A 13,405-nucleotide genomic window follows, 5' to 3' on the forward strand; every position below is an offset into this window, starting at 1 on the left:
GCTTTGCTAAAATCAAGGAAAATAAGATCAGCCTGCCCAGAAGAATCAAGTGTTAGAGCGATTTCTTTAACAGTTGTTCAAAGTTGGGTACATGTCGACAAACCCCTCCAAAATCCATTCTGAAATGGAGACAGTAAGTTGTTAGCTTCAATAAAATTCGTTATGTAGTGAGCGATGATGTATTCTAGTGTTTTGCAGCTCGTAGATGTCAGTGAAATTAGGCGGTAGTTTTCCACAAGCTCGCGGTCACCATTTTTGTGAACTGCTATGGCACGGGCCACACGCCAATCGTCAGGTAAAGTTGCCGTGCTAATAGAAAAGTAATAGATAATAGATGAGGAGGCTTGTAACGTTGTCGCGTTTAAACTTGATCTCCTAGCAAGTGTCAACTTTCAAAGCATCGCAGGCGCAATCATAACGTCATCTGCTCCCAATTGTTTATGCAGTGCAGCCAGTCCAGAGGCCTGATAGCGGGCGCACCCGCTCTCGCCATCCAAAGGACGAGACAAAAATGCGTCAGTGGGGGAGAAAAGCAAATGAAAAGAGCAAAAACGTTGTAATTCTAATCAAATCAAGCCCGGTTTGGCGAATAATTGCGTGCGTGTTAGAAATATAAAACGAATGCTGCATGCGCAGGAGTATTCCTTTCTAAATTGGCTGTGGCTAGAGTTCCGTCCAGACGGAACTCCAATTTGCGCTAGAGTTCCGTCCAGACGAAACTACAATTTGCGCAAGAGTTACTTTATGTTTGGCATGGTTAGCATGTTTAAAAAAAACAAGCAATAACTTTCACTAGTCTTAAATGATTGAGCTATAGTTTACTATTTTACATCTGACTTTGCTGATTGCTGCTTTTTGAACTTTTTTAATAGTTTCAACTACGTAACTGCGCCTTAATTATTCCTCTCAGCCGGCTTCGCTGGATTGTTTGCTGGCTTCACTGAGAACGGCTTCGACACAGGCGCATCGGGACGTCTGCTTGAACGTAACATAAAGGAACATAAAGGACACCGGCACATCGGGATGTCGCCTTGAACGTAACATAAAGTAGTGACATAAAGGAACTCTAGCTGCAGTAAATATTTCCGTCTGGGCGGAACTGCAGCAGCAGCAAATGTTCCGACTGGACCGAACGCTAGACACTCCCTTCTAAATTAGAGTTCAGGCGCACTGCAGCAGCCGAAACCAAAATGAGCAGCAAGTTCTTCTTACCCATGCCAGGGCGCTAAATTGGCGACAAAACCCAGCCGAGCGTGCAGACGAGCGCGAACGTGACAAAGGTTTCACCTGGCGCTAATGAACCGCAGTTCCCTCGTGCGCTATACCACTTCCTCAAGGGCGGGGCGGAGAAGCGCTGTACTCGCCTGTTGTCGTGCGAGAAGATGAAGAAGGAGCTGGCCTTGGGGATGGGCCGGATCTTGGTCTTGATGTTGAGCTCGGACATGCGGCGCGGCCGCGCCGACACCACCGACTCTTCGTCAGACTCCTCGGCCTCCTCCTCGTCCAGGTCTTCTTCATCCTCCTCGTCTTCTTCGTCCTCCTCATCCCCAACGTCCTCCTCTTCGTCCCCGTAGTCTTCGTCATCGTCGTCTTCGTCGTCGTCCTCCTCGTCACTACCGTCATCATCGTCATCGTCGCTTTCCTCTTGGTCAACTGCAAATAAATCCACCCAGCTGCGTCCACTCAAGGACAAAACGAAAAAAATGCCATTTTGACACCACAATTACCAAAGCGCATCACTTCCTGACACCTTTGCGCGCACCTAGCCTAATTACTCTCCTCACAAAGTTTCATGCCACACTACAATGCCGTCATGCGTCTCTTTCGTATGCTTCCTGCCGGAGGACCAGCCTGCCTACACCTGTAGCAAGCATTGCCGAACTAATCCTTCTGAAACGAATGAATGAATACTTGTTGCAAGGGAAGGATGGCTCTCGGCCGCTGTGGGCGATTAGGAGGGATGGGAGTGTAGGTGCAGTGGCAACTTCTAGTCGGTCGTTTTCATAACCCTCAGAGCTGCGCGTCGTAAGTGCATCGACCTCTCTTACGGTACACCAAGCAGGCCGCTCTCACTACCGTATGCCGCAACGGCATGCTATGCTGCGGTGGTTGATTGTATCTGGCCATGGCAATACTGAAGCTCTGTGCGTAATTTTCTTCTCTGGCATTTTGCTACAGTTTCGTTGATCCATTTATGTCAGTATCGCGTGTCTTAGTCAATGTCCTCTCTGCTCTTCTTTCTCCTGTGCAATATAAATTTACACCGAGCACAATGAGTGTTCTAAAAACGCACACACACACACTGGCGCCTGCTTGCAACGGAGCAAACCTGCACTGAACTGATCGCTGCTGCTCTTGCAGCGGAGGCAGACCCAGATCACCTGCTATAAGCAGCACCGCCGGGCCGGCCGAATCGCGCGTCCATCGTTAGCAGGCGCCTCTTTACCTTTCAGGGTGGCTGCCGCTCTTTCTCTGCTCACACTGCGTGCTCTAATGGGGCCACCACAGGTACCTTACGTGTGCCACGCAGAGTGGACATCTCTAACTAGAGTATGCTCACTACGCGTATTTTATTCTTCGCACATGCGGTGCTGCAACTTCTTAGTGACCATGGTATACCATCTTGATATTTTTTTACGGGAATCGTGAGGTCTCGAACGCAGCAGTCGCTCATGGCATCATAAGCACTGCTTGATTGATTAATCAGAATAACAGAAAATTCGTCAATAATACAAGCAGTGTTGCTCCCTAGAATAAAATTAATGTTCGAAAATTTGCATATAAACTTATTCGTTTGATCTTCTGGAACAAGTTTTTGTAGTGAACATAAATAATGTGAGAAGAATTTTCTATTCACTTTGACGATAAAAAATAAACAAACCTGTCAAATGGCCTAGCACAAACTAATAAACTACCGTGAAACTAACTTTTGCTTTGATTACAAAGTAATTGTACTCATTAGCACCCACATGAAGAGCGCCATACGGCTGCAGGAAAGTACTGTGCTTTATCGTGAACTTGAAAAATAATTCGTCCTGGTCCGGGAATCGAACTTGAGACAGCTAGCCGCCTGTGTAGAGAAGTTGCTCTAGAAACTAACGCTAACCAGGGCGGTTAGCAGGTAGCGAAACCAAGCAAATTTATTAATATCTCCAAGCGAAAACGGTGTTAGTCCAGGTATTGTGCTGTTCTGGTTTACACTGTTCTTCATGATGATGACGATTATAGCCTCAGGCTTAATGGCGCATACCCACGGCGGGGGATTGGCCAGGGTGCACGGCGGATACGAACGCACTCATGGACAAGGAGTGGAGTATTCGGATAATGTTCTGTCTTAGACTAGAACATGTACAAAAAATGAAAAAAAACTAAAAAGCCAATATTGTTTTACTTCATACCAATTAAGCGCACTGCGTTCTCAGTGTTCATTTTATTACAGTTTTGTAATAACGTGTTTTCTACAATAATTTGTCGCACTGCCTTGTTTTAGACTCATTCAGGAGGTTTCCCTGACGGTTAGGAAACTGTCAGGGGTCAGGAGTTTCTTAACCGTGTACCAATAAACTAAATAAAAACGGGAATGTCTATTGTTCTTACCAGGGTTTTTCGCGCTGCCGTCATCAGCACTTGTGTCTTCCACCTTTATTTGTACTTGTGTCTGCAAAAAAAATTGCAGATTTAATCAAGTAGCCACAACTTTACCGTCGAAAACAGCTCAAAACAGGAGACAGAGAAAAGAAACAACACACAAAGCCGAGTTTCACGCTGTTTTTAGACAGTAGTCATGAACCGACTGGGCCAACAATCGTCTCTTTTGTAGCCACAACTTGCACCCTCCCTCTATGTGCACTATATGATATTCATGCAGGCCTTAGGCTTACCTCCGAGAACCCGTAAATAAAAATACAAAAGGCATGTTTACCTTGTCTTGTTTATCCTTGGATCTGAAAATTAAAAAAATAACAGAGAGTCACGTCGTGGACCTTAAGCAATATACTACACCCGAAATGGGAGTTATGCATAATATCTTAGGCTTCAAAAATAAATGAGCTTCGAGTAACCAGCAAATTCTTGGCGACGTCCATAACAATGAATCAGCGTAAGTTAATGCAGGGCAGGCGTTTGCTGCTGCCTTTGCATTAAAAGTGGTAGACGGCCAGTTCCGCCGTCTACTGTTGAGGAGGCGTTCTTGCGGGGACTGGTTTTCTCGACTACAGAAGACGCTACCAAAATGCATGGTTGCTTCTCATGGCGTGCGAAAAGGTATCAGGAGGATGTATAAGGATTTCACTATGGTGACGCGTTTCAAACTTGCGGAAAAAAACTTTCCAGGTACGTCACTGATGTAATTCTACTTTTGTACCTTGTTTCGGGCATACATTTGCGCTTGTTCGTGCTTTCTAGGCGGAATCCTTTTCAGAGCAACACATAAAGGGGACAGACAGTCACTGTCTTGTCCCTTTTATCTGTTGCTCTCAAAAAGGTTTTCTGCCTTGAAAACATTTTCGGACGGCTCAACTACCGGATTTGGCGCTAAACGTCAAGTGAAGGGAACCAGTACTATCAGTATCTACTCCTTCCGCGCAGGTTTGGGATATGGGCATAAAACCGTAAGAGGGGGGCCGGTCAGAGAGACATGACAGCCACGCGTGTCAAGTGCGAACTGCACTTTCCTGTTGTTAGTGCCTATTTATTGATAAAAATAACCATGGAAGGAAAAGATGCTGCTGGCCGCGGCATCTGCCATCGAAACCTGACGCACCTGAGCTGCGGCTAGCATAAAAACAAAAACAGCAGAGCGAGGGAAAGAGAGGAAGGAGCCCTCCACTACGGCAACTCTTTCTTCCTTTCATCTCTCGGTCCCTCCTTTATCCCTTCCCTTACGGCGTGGTTCAGGTGTTCGCCGATATGAGACGATACTGCGCCATTTCCTTTCCCCAAAAAACTAATTTTCATTTTTTCCCTCTTTCAATCACACCTTCCTCCCTTTCCTTACGGCGCGGTTCGGGTGTCCACCGAGATATGCGAGACAATTACTGCGCCATTTACTTTCCTCAAAAACCAATTCAGTTTTCATTCATAATAATAATAATAATCTTTTCCATACAGGAGACCTTAAGGAAAACTGATGCTGCTTGTACCGTAGTGCATGCTGACCCTCCCCCGCAGGGACAGCACGCCATCTCGAGCTGGGAGGACTGGGATGTCCTGCTCACGTCTGCAAACCCGATATTGCAGCTGGCTGCGGTGACTCGGGCTGCCGACGTCATGTCCCGGCATGACCTACTTGATGCAGTGCGGGGCCGCGCAGTGGCCCAGGGACCCCAGCAGGGTCTAAAGCTCACTTGCGTAAAAGTTTTTCTGTATGTCTTTCCATACCGTAGAGCAAAATCGGTTTGGGATCGTCTATTGTATCACCGGCTGGGAGGGTCTGAATTGAAGAACGAAGAGCTCTGTGAAATAGCACCGAAAACGCTACCTGTGCACAAACAAACTGGAATCAAAAATCGCTGGACGTTTACCAATGCATAACTAAAAATTCACCGATCGCTGTTTGGGTTTGTGCATGTAACAGTTTGCATTCATTGTTACTTGTCTGGCAGCTGGTAGAGTGCCCGAGACGTCACTTTTATGTGAAGTCAAGACGCTTGGCTAAATGATCCGAACACAGCTGTATTACGGGTGACATCACCATAGTGGCGTCTCGGGCACTCTAACAGCACACAGAACAAGTAATAATAAATGCGTGATATGTTACACTATGGTTTCTAAACCGGAAAGCATAACCTCAACAGCTATCGCTACAAAAGTTTCTCACAGCACGCAGCCTTTTTTCCGTCCTTTGCATTTTCGTACCAGTAATCATGTCGAAGGTGTTTGATATGATTACTGGTGCGTTCCGTCAGATTTATTCCATTTCACATCTGCTTAAAGCGAGGGGCGTAAAAATGGTTGATTTGGTTTATGGGGGTTTAACGTCCCAAAGCGACTCAGGCTATGAGGGACGCCGTAGTGAACGGCTCCGGAAATTTCGACCGCCTGGGGTTCTTTAACGTGCACTGACTTCGCACAGTACAAGGGCCTCTAGAATTTCTCCTCCATCGAAATTCGACCGCCGCTTCCGGGACTGAACCCGCGTCTTTCGGGCCGGCAGCTGAGCGCCGTAACCACTCAGCCACCGCGGCGGCTGAGGGGCGTAAAAATGAGTAAATTAGCCTTAGAGGTAAACCGACTGTGGTTGGGTACAACTTGAGTTTGCAGAGACGCTGCGCTCTCATTCACGACCATCACGCGAAATTTCCCTGCGCCAGAAAATTGGCCGTTCCTGATATTTTTTTTTCTTACTAAACAACGATCCAATCAGAAGGGGAAATTATAAAAACCGCAGTTTTTGTGCCGCTGGCCTGTTCAAATGGAGCGAAAGGTGGCCTCCGTTTGTAGCTGTGGTTGGTCAGCGCCATAGTGGTGTCCGTTTTCTGCCACTCACATTTTGATGAGCGGCGCGTGGTTCATGTGTCCGGCGTCCGCCTTGTTGTCGTTGGCGCCACGGCCTGTCGCCTCGGCCGACGCCTCGTCCTGGCCTCCGCCGGCCCCGTTCTGGTCGGCGTCACGCTGCTGGCGCTCCTGCTGGCGGCGCTTTCGCTCGCGCCGACGCCGCCTCCTGCGCCTCCTCAGCCGGCGCTTGCGCTCCAGCCGCAGCCGCTTGCGCCGCTCTTCTTCGTCTTCCTCGGCACCTTCTTCGTCCTCCTCCTCTTCCTCCTGCAACACACACGCGGTTAGACGACGCTTCCAAGTCGCTACACAATGCCAGGTGGCACTGCTTCATCGAAAAACGTGGTTGAGCTTAAGAGTGGAAGTTCATTAAAGCTGTGAGCCTAGTGACGCCCATCACGGCCCGCTCGTTCAGCAATCCATTCATAGTGTGGGAGAGAATAGAATCGTGCCTCTACTAGGGCCACTCGGTTCTTGTGGGGCCATGGAATTTTAAAAACAGCGTGTCCTCTTCCAAGTCTCAAAGCGAACACAGAGTTCCACTCGAAACAAATGTGTGAGAGCCTCTACAGATATGCCGCTGTCAATGGGAGATACCTCTCTCAAGTTTAAATTTGGAACAAAATTTTTTCGCTCTAAATAGACTACCTAGGCCTCAAGAAAGTCAATTAGTTAGCTTTGCAGCAAAAATCGCCGATGGAATTCCTTACAGACATGTACAAAATTTCTTAGAAACTGGCAAAAAGCTTGAAACTGCAATAAAGCACCAATATTTATGAACTTAACCAACTGTAAAGCCGGTTCGAATTTAGTAGATTAACATTACGTATGAAATTCAGAACTAAAACTTTATGCCAATAGCTGCTGGAAAAACCGGCCAGCAAGAATATGGCGGACATGGTACTATGCTCACTAAGGTGACTCATCTAGACACCATAAGCTCACTGTCTTATGAAATACTGCGCTCGTTATTCGGCATGAAAAAGAACCTAATCTGCAAGTTGACGCACGCCTGAAGTGAAGATATCTGCGCTAATTGGAGCACACGCTAAGAAGAAGCTTTGAGCTCGCAATGTACGCAACTGTGTGCGCAGGGCCTGAAATATTATTGCCGTTCGAAAGTGATTCCATCTTTATATAAGTCATTCTGCGTTTTCTTCAAAATTCTTTCAGGCTTTTTCTCTCCCTTTTTTTTTGGGGGGGGGGGGGGGGGAGTGGGGGGGGGGCGTACTTCTTTGATAGCTCAACAATATTCACAACGTAGCCGAGAATATTAAGAAGGTAGCTGTAAAGCAGGGCATTGACGCTGTGTTTTCTGCCGCCTGCAAGGTTTATGGTTTATAGGGGATTTAACGTCCCAAAGCGACTTAGGCTATGAGGGACGCCGTAGTGAAGGGCTCCGGAAATTTCGACCACCTGGGGTTCTTTTACGTGCACTGACATCGCACAGCACACGGGCCTATAGAATTTTGCCTCCATCGAAATTCGACCGCCGCGGCCGGGATCGAACCCGCGTCTTCACAAGCTTTATGGCTTATGCTCCGCAGCTCAAGAAGCATGTCAAGAAATCCCTCTTGTTTGACGCAGCATGAGAATCTATTCACGCAATGTGCCTCGCGCGTGTCTATAAGTTCCTGCTTAACTGCGAAAAGGTTTCCATCGGCCAAACAGGCCGACATGGCAGTGATCGTCTTTATGAACACAACACTATGGGTTCTCTTCGTGATGGAGCTAATTTACCTTGCCATTGCAGAGCAGTGTGGTTTCTATCCTCTGCTTGGAAATTTTAGCATTCTCGGCAGAGGCAAGGGCAAAGAAAAACGCAGAATTCTAGAAGCATACTTCAACATGCAGTATGCATGGCGATAGTTGTATCAGTACACTTCAGTGCGCTTGCTGGAAAAAGAATTTGCTTTCGTAGATCGCCGGCGATAGATACGCTGCTTCTCTTCTCTTTGTCATTTCCGGAATGTGGCGATGATGGCTTTGCTGGGAGATTGCTGTTTTCATTAAAGCACAGTTGCTAGTCTAGTCATCGTGGGGTATGTTGTATCTCCTCTCGTCCTCGTACTTTCCGACAGCTTCTCCTCTTCATCAATCACCTCCCCATGTGCCATTAATATTTTAGTTTCCCCCCTGGCGTGCTGAGGCTCTGTACCGAACACTGACCACTCTTCCATCACGGATATAAACGATTTCAAATCAGCGCAACAACAATAAGGCGAACACCACCAACGCATCTTCTGTCTCGTACTTAAGCGATTATACCCCGAAACATTTCCTCTGGCACGGTATACCTCAAGACTGGCGACCAACGCGCATCTCAGAGCTGAGACTGCTTCATTTCATACATGAGCCGCCCGAAACTTCGCACTGGGTAACTATGTCTGGCTTGGCCCGAAACCGAACTTCGTAGTATTTTTTCTCCCGTGTCCTCTACTGTCCATAAGGGCGCTTAGAAATGAATGTGGATACTCAGTGCGCACATCTTATATACCAGTGTGTTCTTCTCATGTGTGTGAACTGACACCCTGTAGCGAGGGAACTCTGGAACGTACGCATCACGATCAGCCGTCTTCACCTCTCAGGTTCAGTGTTTCCTTCCCGTGCCCTCCTCATGGCGCAGATAATGCGGACAAAGAAAAATTACTGCTAAGAGATCTCTGCCTCCCCTCTCACCCACTCGCAATGACTTCTCGAAAATGCAGCACAGATTACCTTCACTAGAAACACACGAAACTTGGGGGACTTCAAAAAGAGATTCTTAACAAAGAAAGCGCGATAGCATTCAGGTTGCCTGCTATGCTGTATACAATAAGTGTCTTGTTCTTCGTGTTATTTTTCATCCAAAACTCCGGTGGCGACCGGTTCCATCCATTTCTGGAATGTTGGAGCACCTTCCAATGGGTTGTCATATAGGATTGTACTCATCCGACCCACTAATCCACCTTACCCATTTTCTGCGGGAGGCCTACTTTCCAAATTTTGGGGTCATTTGGAATTTTTGAAAGTGGGCCAGATTCCAAACTTTGGGCGCCCTTAGATTTTCAAACTTTTCGGTTGTCTATGAATGGTACGCTGGTGGCCACGCGTTGTTCATGATGCCACGACCCTCTCGGCCGATCTGGAAATTCCTAGGCAGAGAAGGTGGAAATATTTTATTAGACGACAACCGAAATGCCAGCGCATAAATACACTACATTGCGATGAAGGGCGAATCGATTCTGAGTAGAGAAATTTAGCTCCGACATTACCGCTCCCAGCGTTACGCAAGAAAAGGGAAACCCACCTTTTCAATGGCAGTGAGGCTTTCGGCGTCAGCCAGGTTGTCTACCGCGATGGCCAAGAATACGTTGAGCAATATGTCTGGGTTGCAGCAAGGCGTGAAGGGAAAACTCTGAAGTGCACTCTCTTTACGCATGCAAAGCGATGACGAGCAGCCGGTGTCTCTTTAATGTGCCGTCGCTGGGAATGCGCTGATCAAAGGGTTGCACGATCAGAACACTCGTCGGCGCGCGAGTCGCACCGACGTCGCCGCGCATGGAATCTGCTTTCGTTGTGAGAAGTGCCAGTAAGGTTATCTGGCAGCATTTACAATTCTTTATTGTGCTTATTTACGCAAAAACAACAGGCTCAAATGTAACAACTCTACTCCTGTTTTCGAATTTATTTGTGTACACGGCCGCTGTGCTGCTTTTCCGTTTACCTTTCACACCACCTATTCGTGATTGTATGGACTTTTTTTCATTTTTTACATTTTCTAGCTTTGTCTTGTTCACTAGTAACCGCTTTGTTCTGAAACATACTTCCTACCAATAATGGCCCCGGGGCGAAGTGATAGTCAATGAAAAAATGAATGAATATACAAGTGAGGCTGCCCGTCTACAATCGCTGCTCATGTGATTCCCGCAGACTTTTGGGCGCGTTGATGAGCGATCACTGAAAAGGAAACTTTGACAGGAAAGCTCTCCTTTGTCCTGTCAGCTTTGCGCAGTTTTTTCTGCATGTGACGCGTTGCACCTTGAGTGCGCCCCCCCCCCCCCCCCCCCCCTCTGGGTCGCGTTTCGCGAGTTTAGAAAACCAATAAGCTTGATTACAAAGCTTGAGAAAGAAAATATGGCTGGCGCACACGGCACGGAGAGGCGGTCCGAAAGAAATCGGCTGCGACAACGCGCCCGCTCCAGGCGCAAAGAAGTGAGCGATGAAAGAAGAGAGACTTGGATCTCTCGCGCACACCACTCGGATGACGACCCATGCAGCAGGTGCGTGAATATCGAAAGTGCGCGGTGGGACTCAAGGCTGTACCGCGCCTGGGAGCGAATCCCCGTCCTCGTCGGTCATGCAAATTCGTCGCCTCTCCACTAACCTGAAGCACGATCGACTCCTGTTGCAACAAGGTTAGCAGGTGGTCTGGTTGGTGCATTGCAGGTAGTTAACACGCCGGAGCAGAAGTGGGCATGGAACTGCGCTGTACACAAACAGTGCCATGTTCTGTCCGTTCCTGTGTTCCGTCAAAGCTGAGTGAAGCCAGTTCCTCAAGGTTTAACTCATTTTACGCTACAGCGCGAGCTGTGAAGGGAAGGTGAGCTGGTTTCAGAATGCTTGGCTTCCGGATTCAGTCTGACGTCGTAAGATGACGACTTGCGTGGCCCGTGATGCATGCTTCGTGAGTGTGCTGCCACTCATTGGCGCGCTACCGCGGCAGAGGATATGGGGCGCCGAAACAGTACTCCGAAGAATTTCAAGAACCTCGCCGCGAATTCTAGCGCCAGCGACAACTACGCTAAGCGCGGCGGAAGCCACAACGGTGAGGTGCGAGATCACGATGTCAAAAGGATGAGACAGCTGCGCCAGGACAAGCCAGTTGGTAGTGCGGCAGCCGCGGAGGGACGTTGGTCCCGGGTTCAATCCCCGGACCAGGATGAATATGTTTTCCACTACGAGGTGTCAGTGAGATCTATGTAGCTCTATGGCTATAGGCGTATGGCTGCACTCGGGTGGGCACTAATGAGCAAGTGTTTCCTTATTTCAAATCTCATTCCATTTTGGGAGACTTCATTGGACATCTCGGGACATGCAGGAGTGCGGTTAGGGTGCCGAAGGAACAAAACGCGAGATATGCGAGCAGTGGTGGCGCCACTATTAACGTGTGGTACTCAAGTCAAAAGCAACCAATTGTCCTTTGAGTGCTAGGTCTCTTTTAACAGCAACCAACCACCGAGACAAAGCCATATTAGCAAGGGGTGAAATGCAAGCGGAACAAGTTGAATGACAACAAGCAATATGCACAATGCGATATCAGTGTGCGAACAGTCACTTGACAAGCATACCAGCCATTACCCTCCAAGGCGCGGAATATATCCCTCCAGTTATTGTTGACTTGTAAGAACTTACAAAGAGGCAGTAGCGCGATTCCAGGGTACACAAGAACTGTTCTCGCGGTTAAATCTGGTGAGCGAGGTACATCAAAGATACAGAAATGCGACTTGAGCTCACCGGTTTTTGTTATAACGCCGGCATTGTCAAACAAAACATGCTGAACACCACGTCACACGCTTTCCAAATGGACATTCATCAAAGCTCTACTCAGCATGAAGGAAGCGGATAATGAGCGATGTGGGATAAAGTCAGTTCAACTTATGGACGGGGTGTCGACGAACACTGCATGGATGGCATATGTGTCGCTGCTGCCGCTGTCCTCGCCCGTAGCTTGAACTGACTACCTCAGAGGGAAGCGTAGTTGTTTTTGAAATTTTTATAAGATGTTTATTATGCCTAAACTACGCCATGCTTTCCACTTACGAAGAGCCGCTACGGCGGGCTGGAAAACAAGTATTTTTATATCACTTTCGCCAATCAGTGCATCCCAGTAACTGTGTGCAAAGTCCTGTGAGCGCCAGTTAGAGAAACCAGCAGAACAGGACGCGTACACAAGAGAAGGAATTCACACGGCGAACGCTGAATTCTTTCTCTTGTGTACGCGTCCTGTTCTGGTGCTTTCTCTGCCGGGTACCATGCACCAGCTGGCCCAACAAGCTGCGCTCCTACAGCCCTGTGAGCGATTTCGCACAAACGCTCACAAAAGACAAGGCGGAGAACTGCAGCAGATGACAGCCAGTTGAGTCATTCGCGTCAGACACTAACAAGACGAGCGCTCGCCCGGCGTCGCACTCGGTCCTGAAGCCTGATTCTGTTAAATCACGCTGTTTGCGACTCTGCAGTCATGTTTTCCTTGTCTTAGAAAGTGAAAAACTGGCGCCCTTGCAGTCACGCGCTAGAGAAATACACACAGTGAGTTCGTCGTCTGCGTACTCTTGGGTTCATCCGAATCTGAGGTGCAGTGGAGGTAAATTGCACAAAAGCTCGGGGCAATTCCGAAATCTTTGTTCTGGCGCATGAAGGATACAGTTGCCGCAAATGAAGAGGATAATGAAGTATATGCAGGCCACTCCGCCGAATGAGCCGACGCCATTGAAGGCTTTGATGCCGTCGTACATCACAACGTTCCAGTCCTCGCCCGTCAGGATCTGCGGCGAAAAAACAGAGGCGGTAAGATAAGAGCAGCTGATGAGTCCGACCGCCACCGCTGATCCATGCGCGTCTTTCCAGGACGAAACAGCGCACTGCGTTATATGGATTGGAAAGCGCACCGCACGGAAAGACAAAAAATGCACACGCACCTCACAACAAACGATGAGACTATAGCAACAAATTTGAGCAAACTGATACATAGTGGAAATAAACAAAGTGGCACATGACTGTAAGTGTGTTTCGCAGCAGCGCGGTCTTCCAAACAGTGCCACCCAGGCCGCATCCTTTCATTGTTAGGCATGCACACACACCTGCATAGATACATAACATGCCCTGTCCTCTGGTTGCGTACGTTACACTTGCGCTCCTGCTATTTTCACAA

At 48.2% G+C, this 13,405-nt stretch overlaps 1 protein-coding gene across 1 annotated transcript in view; it reads right to left on the minus strand.

Annotated features, from left to right (window-relative positions):
- The window catches only part of LOC144106446 (muscle calcium channel subunit alpha-1-like), a 605,267-nt gene that overhangs the window by 150,948 nt on the left and 440,914 nt on the right, over positions 1-13,405 (minus strand). The window contains exons 16-21 of the mRNA XM_077639259.1: positions 12,899-13,019; positions 9,782-9,858; positions 6,488-6,759; positions 3,923-3,944; positions 3,598-3,658; positions 1,365-1,653 (exon numbers count right to left, since the gene is read on the minus strand). Coding sequence (XP_077495385.1) covers positions 1,365-1,653; positions 3,598-3,658; positions 3,923-3,944; positions 6,488-6,759; positions 9,782-9,858; positions 12,899-13,019 — 842 coding nt within the window. The remainder of the gene's footprint in view (positions 1-1,364; positions 1,654-3,597; positions 3,659-3,922; positions 3,945-6,487; positions 6,760-9,781; positions 9,859-12,898; positions 13,020-13,405) is intronic.

This window comes from Amblyomma americanum, chromosome 10 (assembly GCF_052857255.1).
Source record: "Amblyomma americanum isolate KBUSLIRL-KWMA chromosome 10, ASM5285725v1, whole genome shotgun sequence".
Taxonomy (NCBI): domain Eukaryota; kingdom Metazoa; phylum Arthropoda; class Arachnida; order Ixodida; family Ixodidae; genus Amblyomma; species Amblyomma americanum.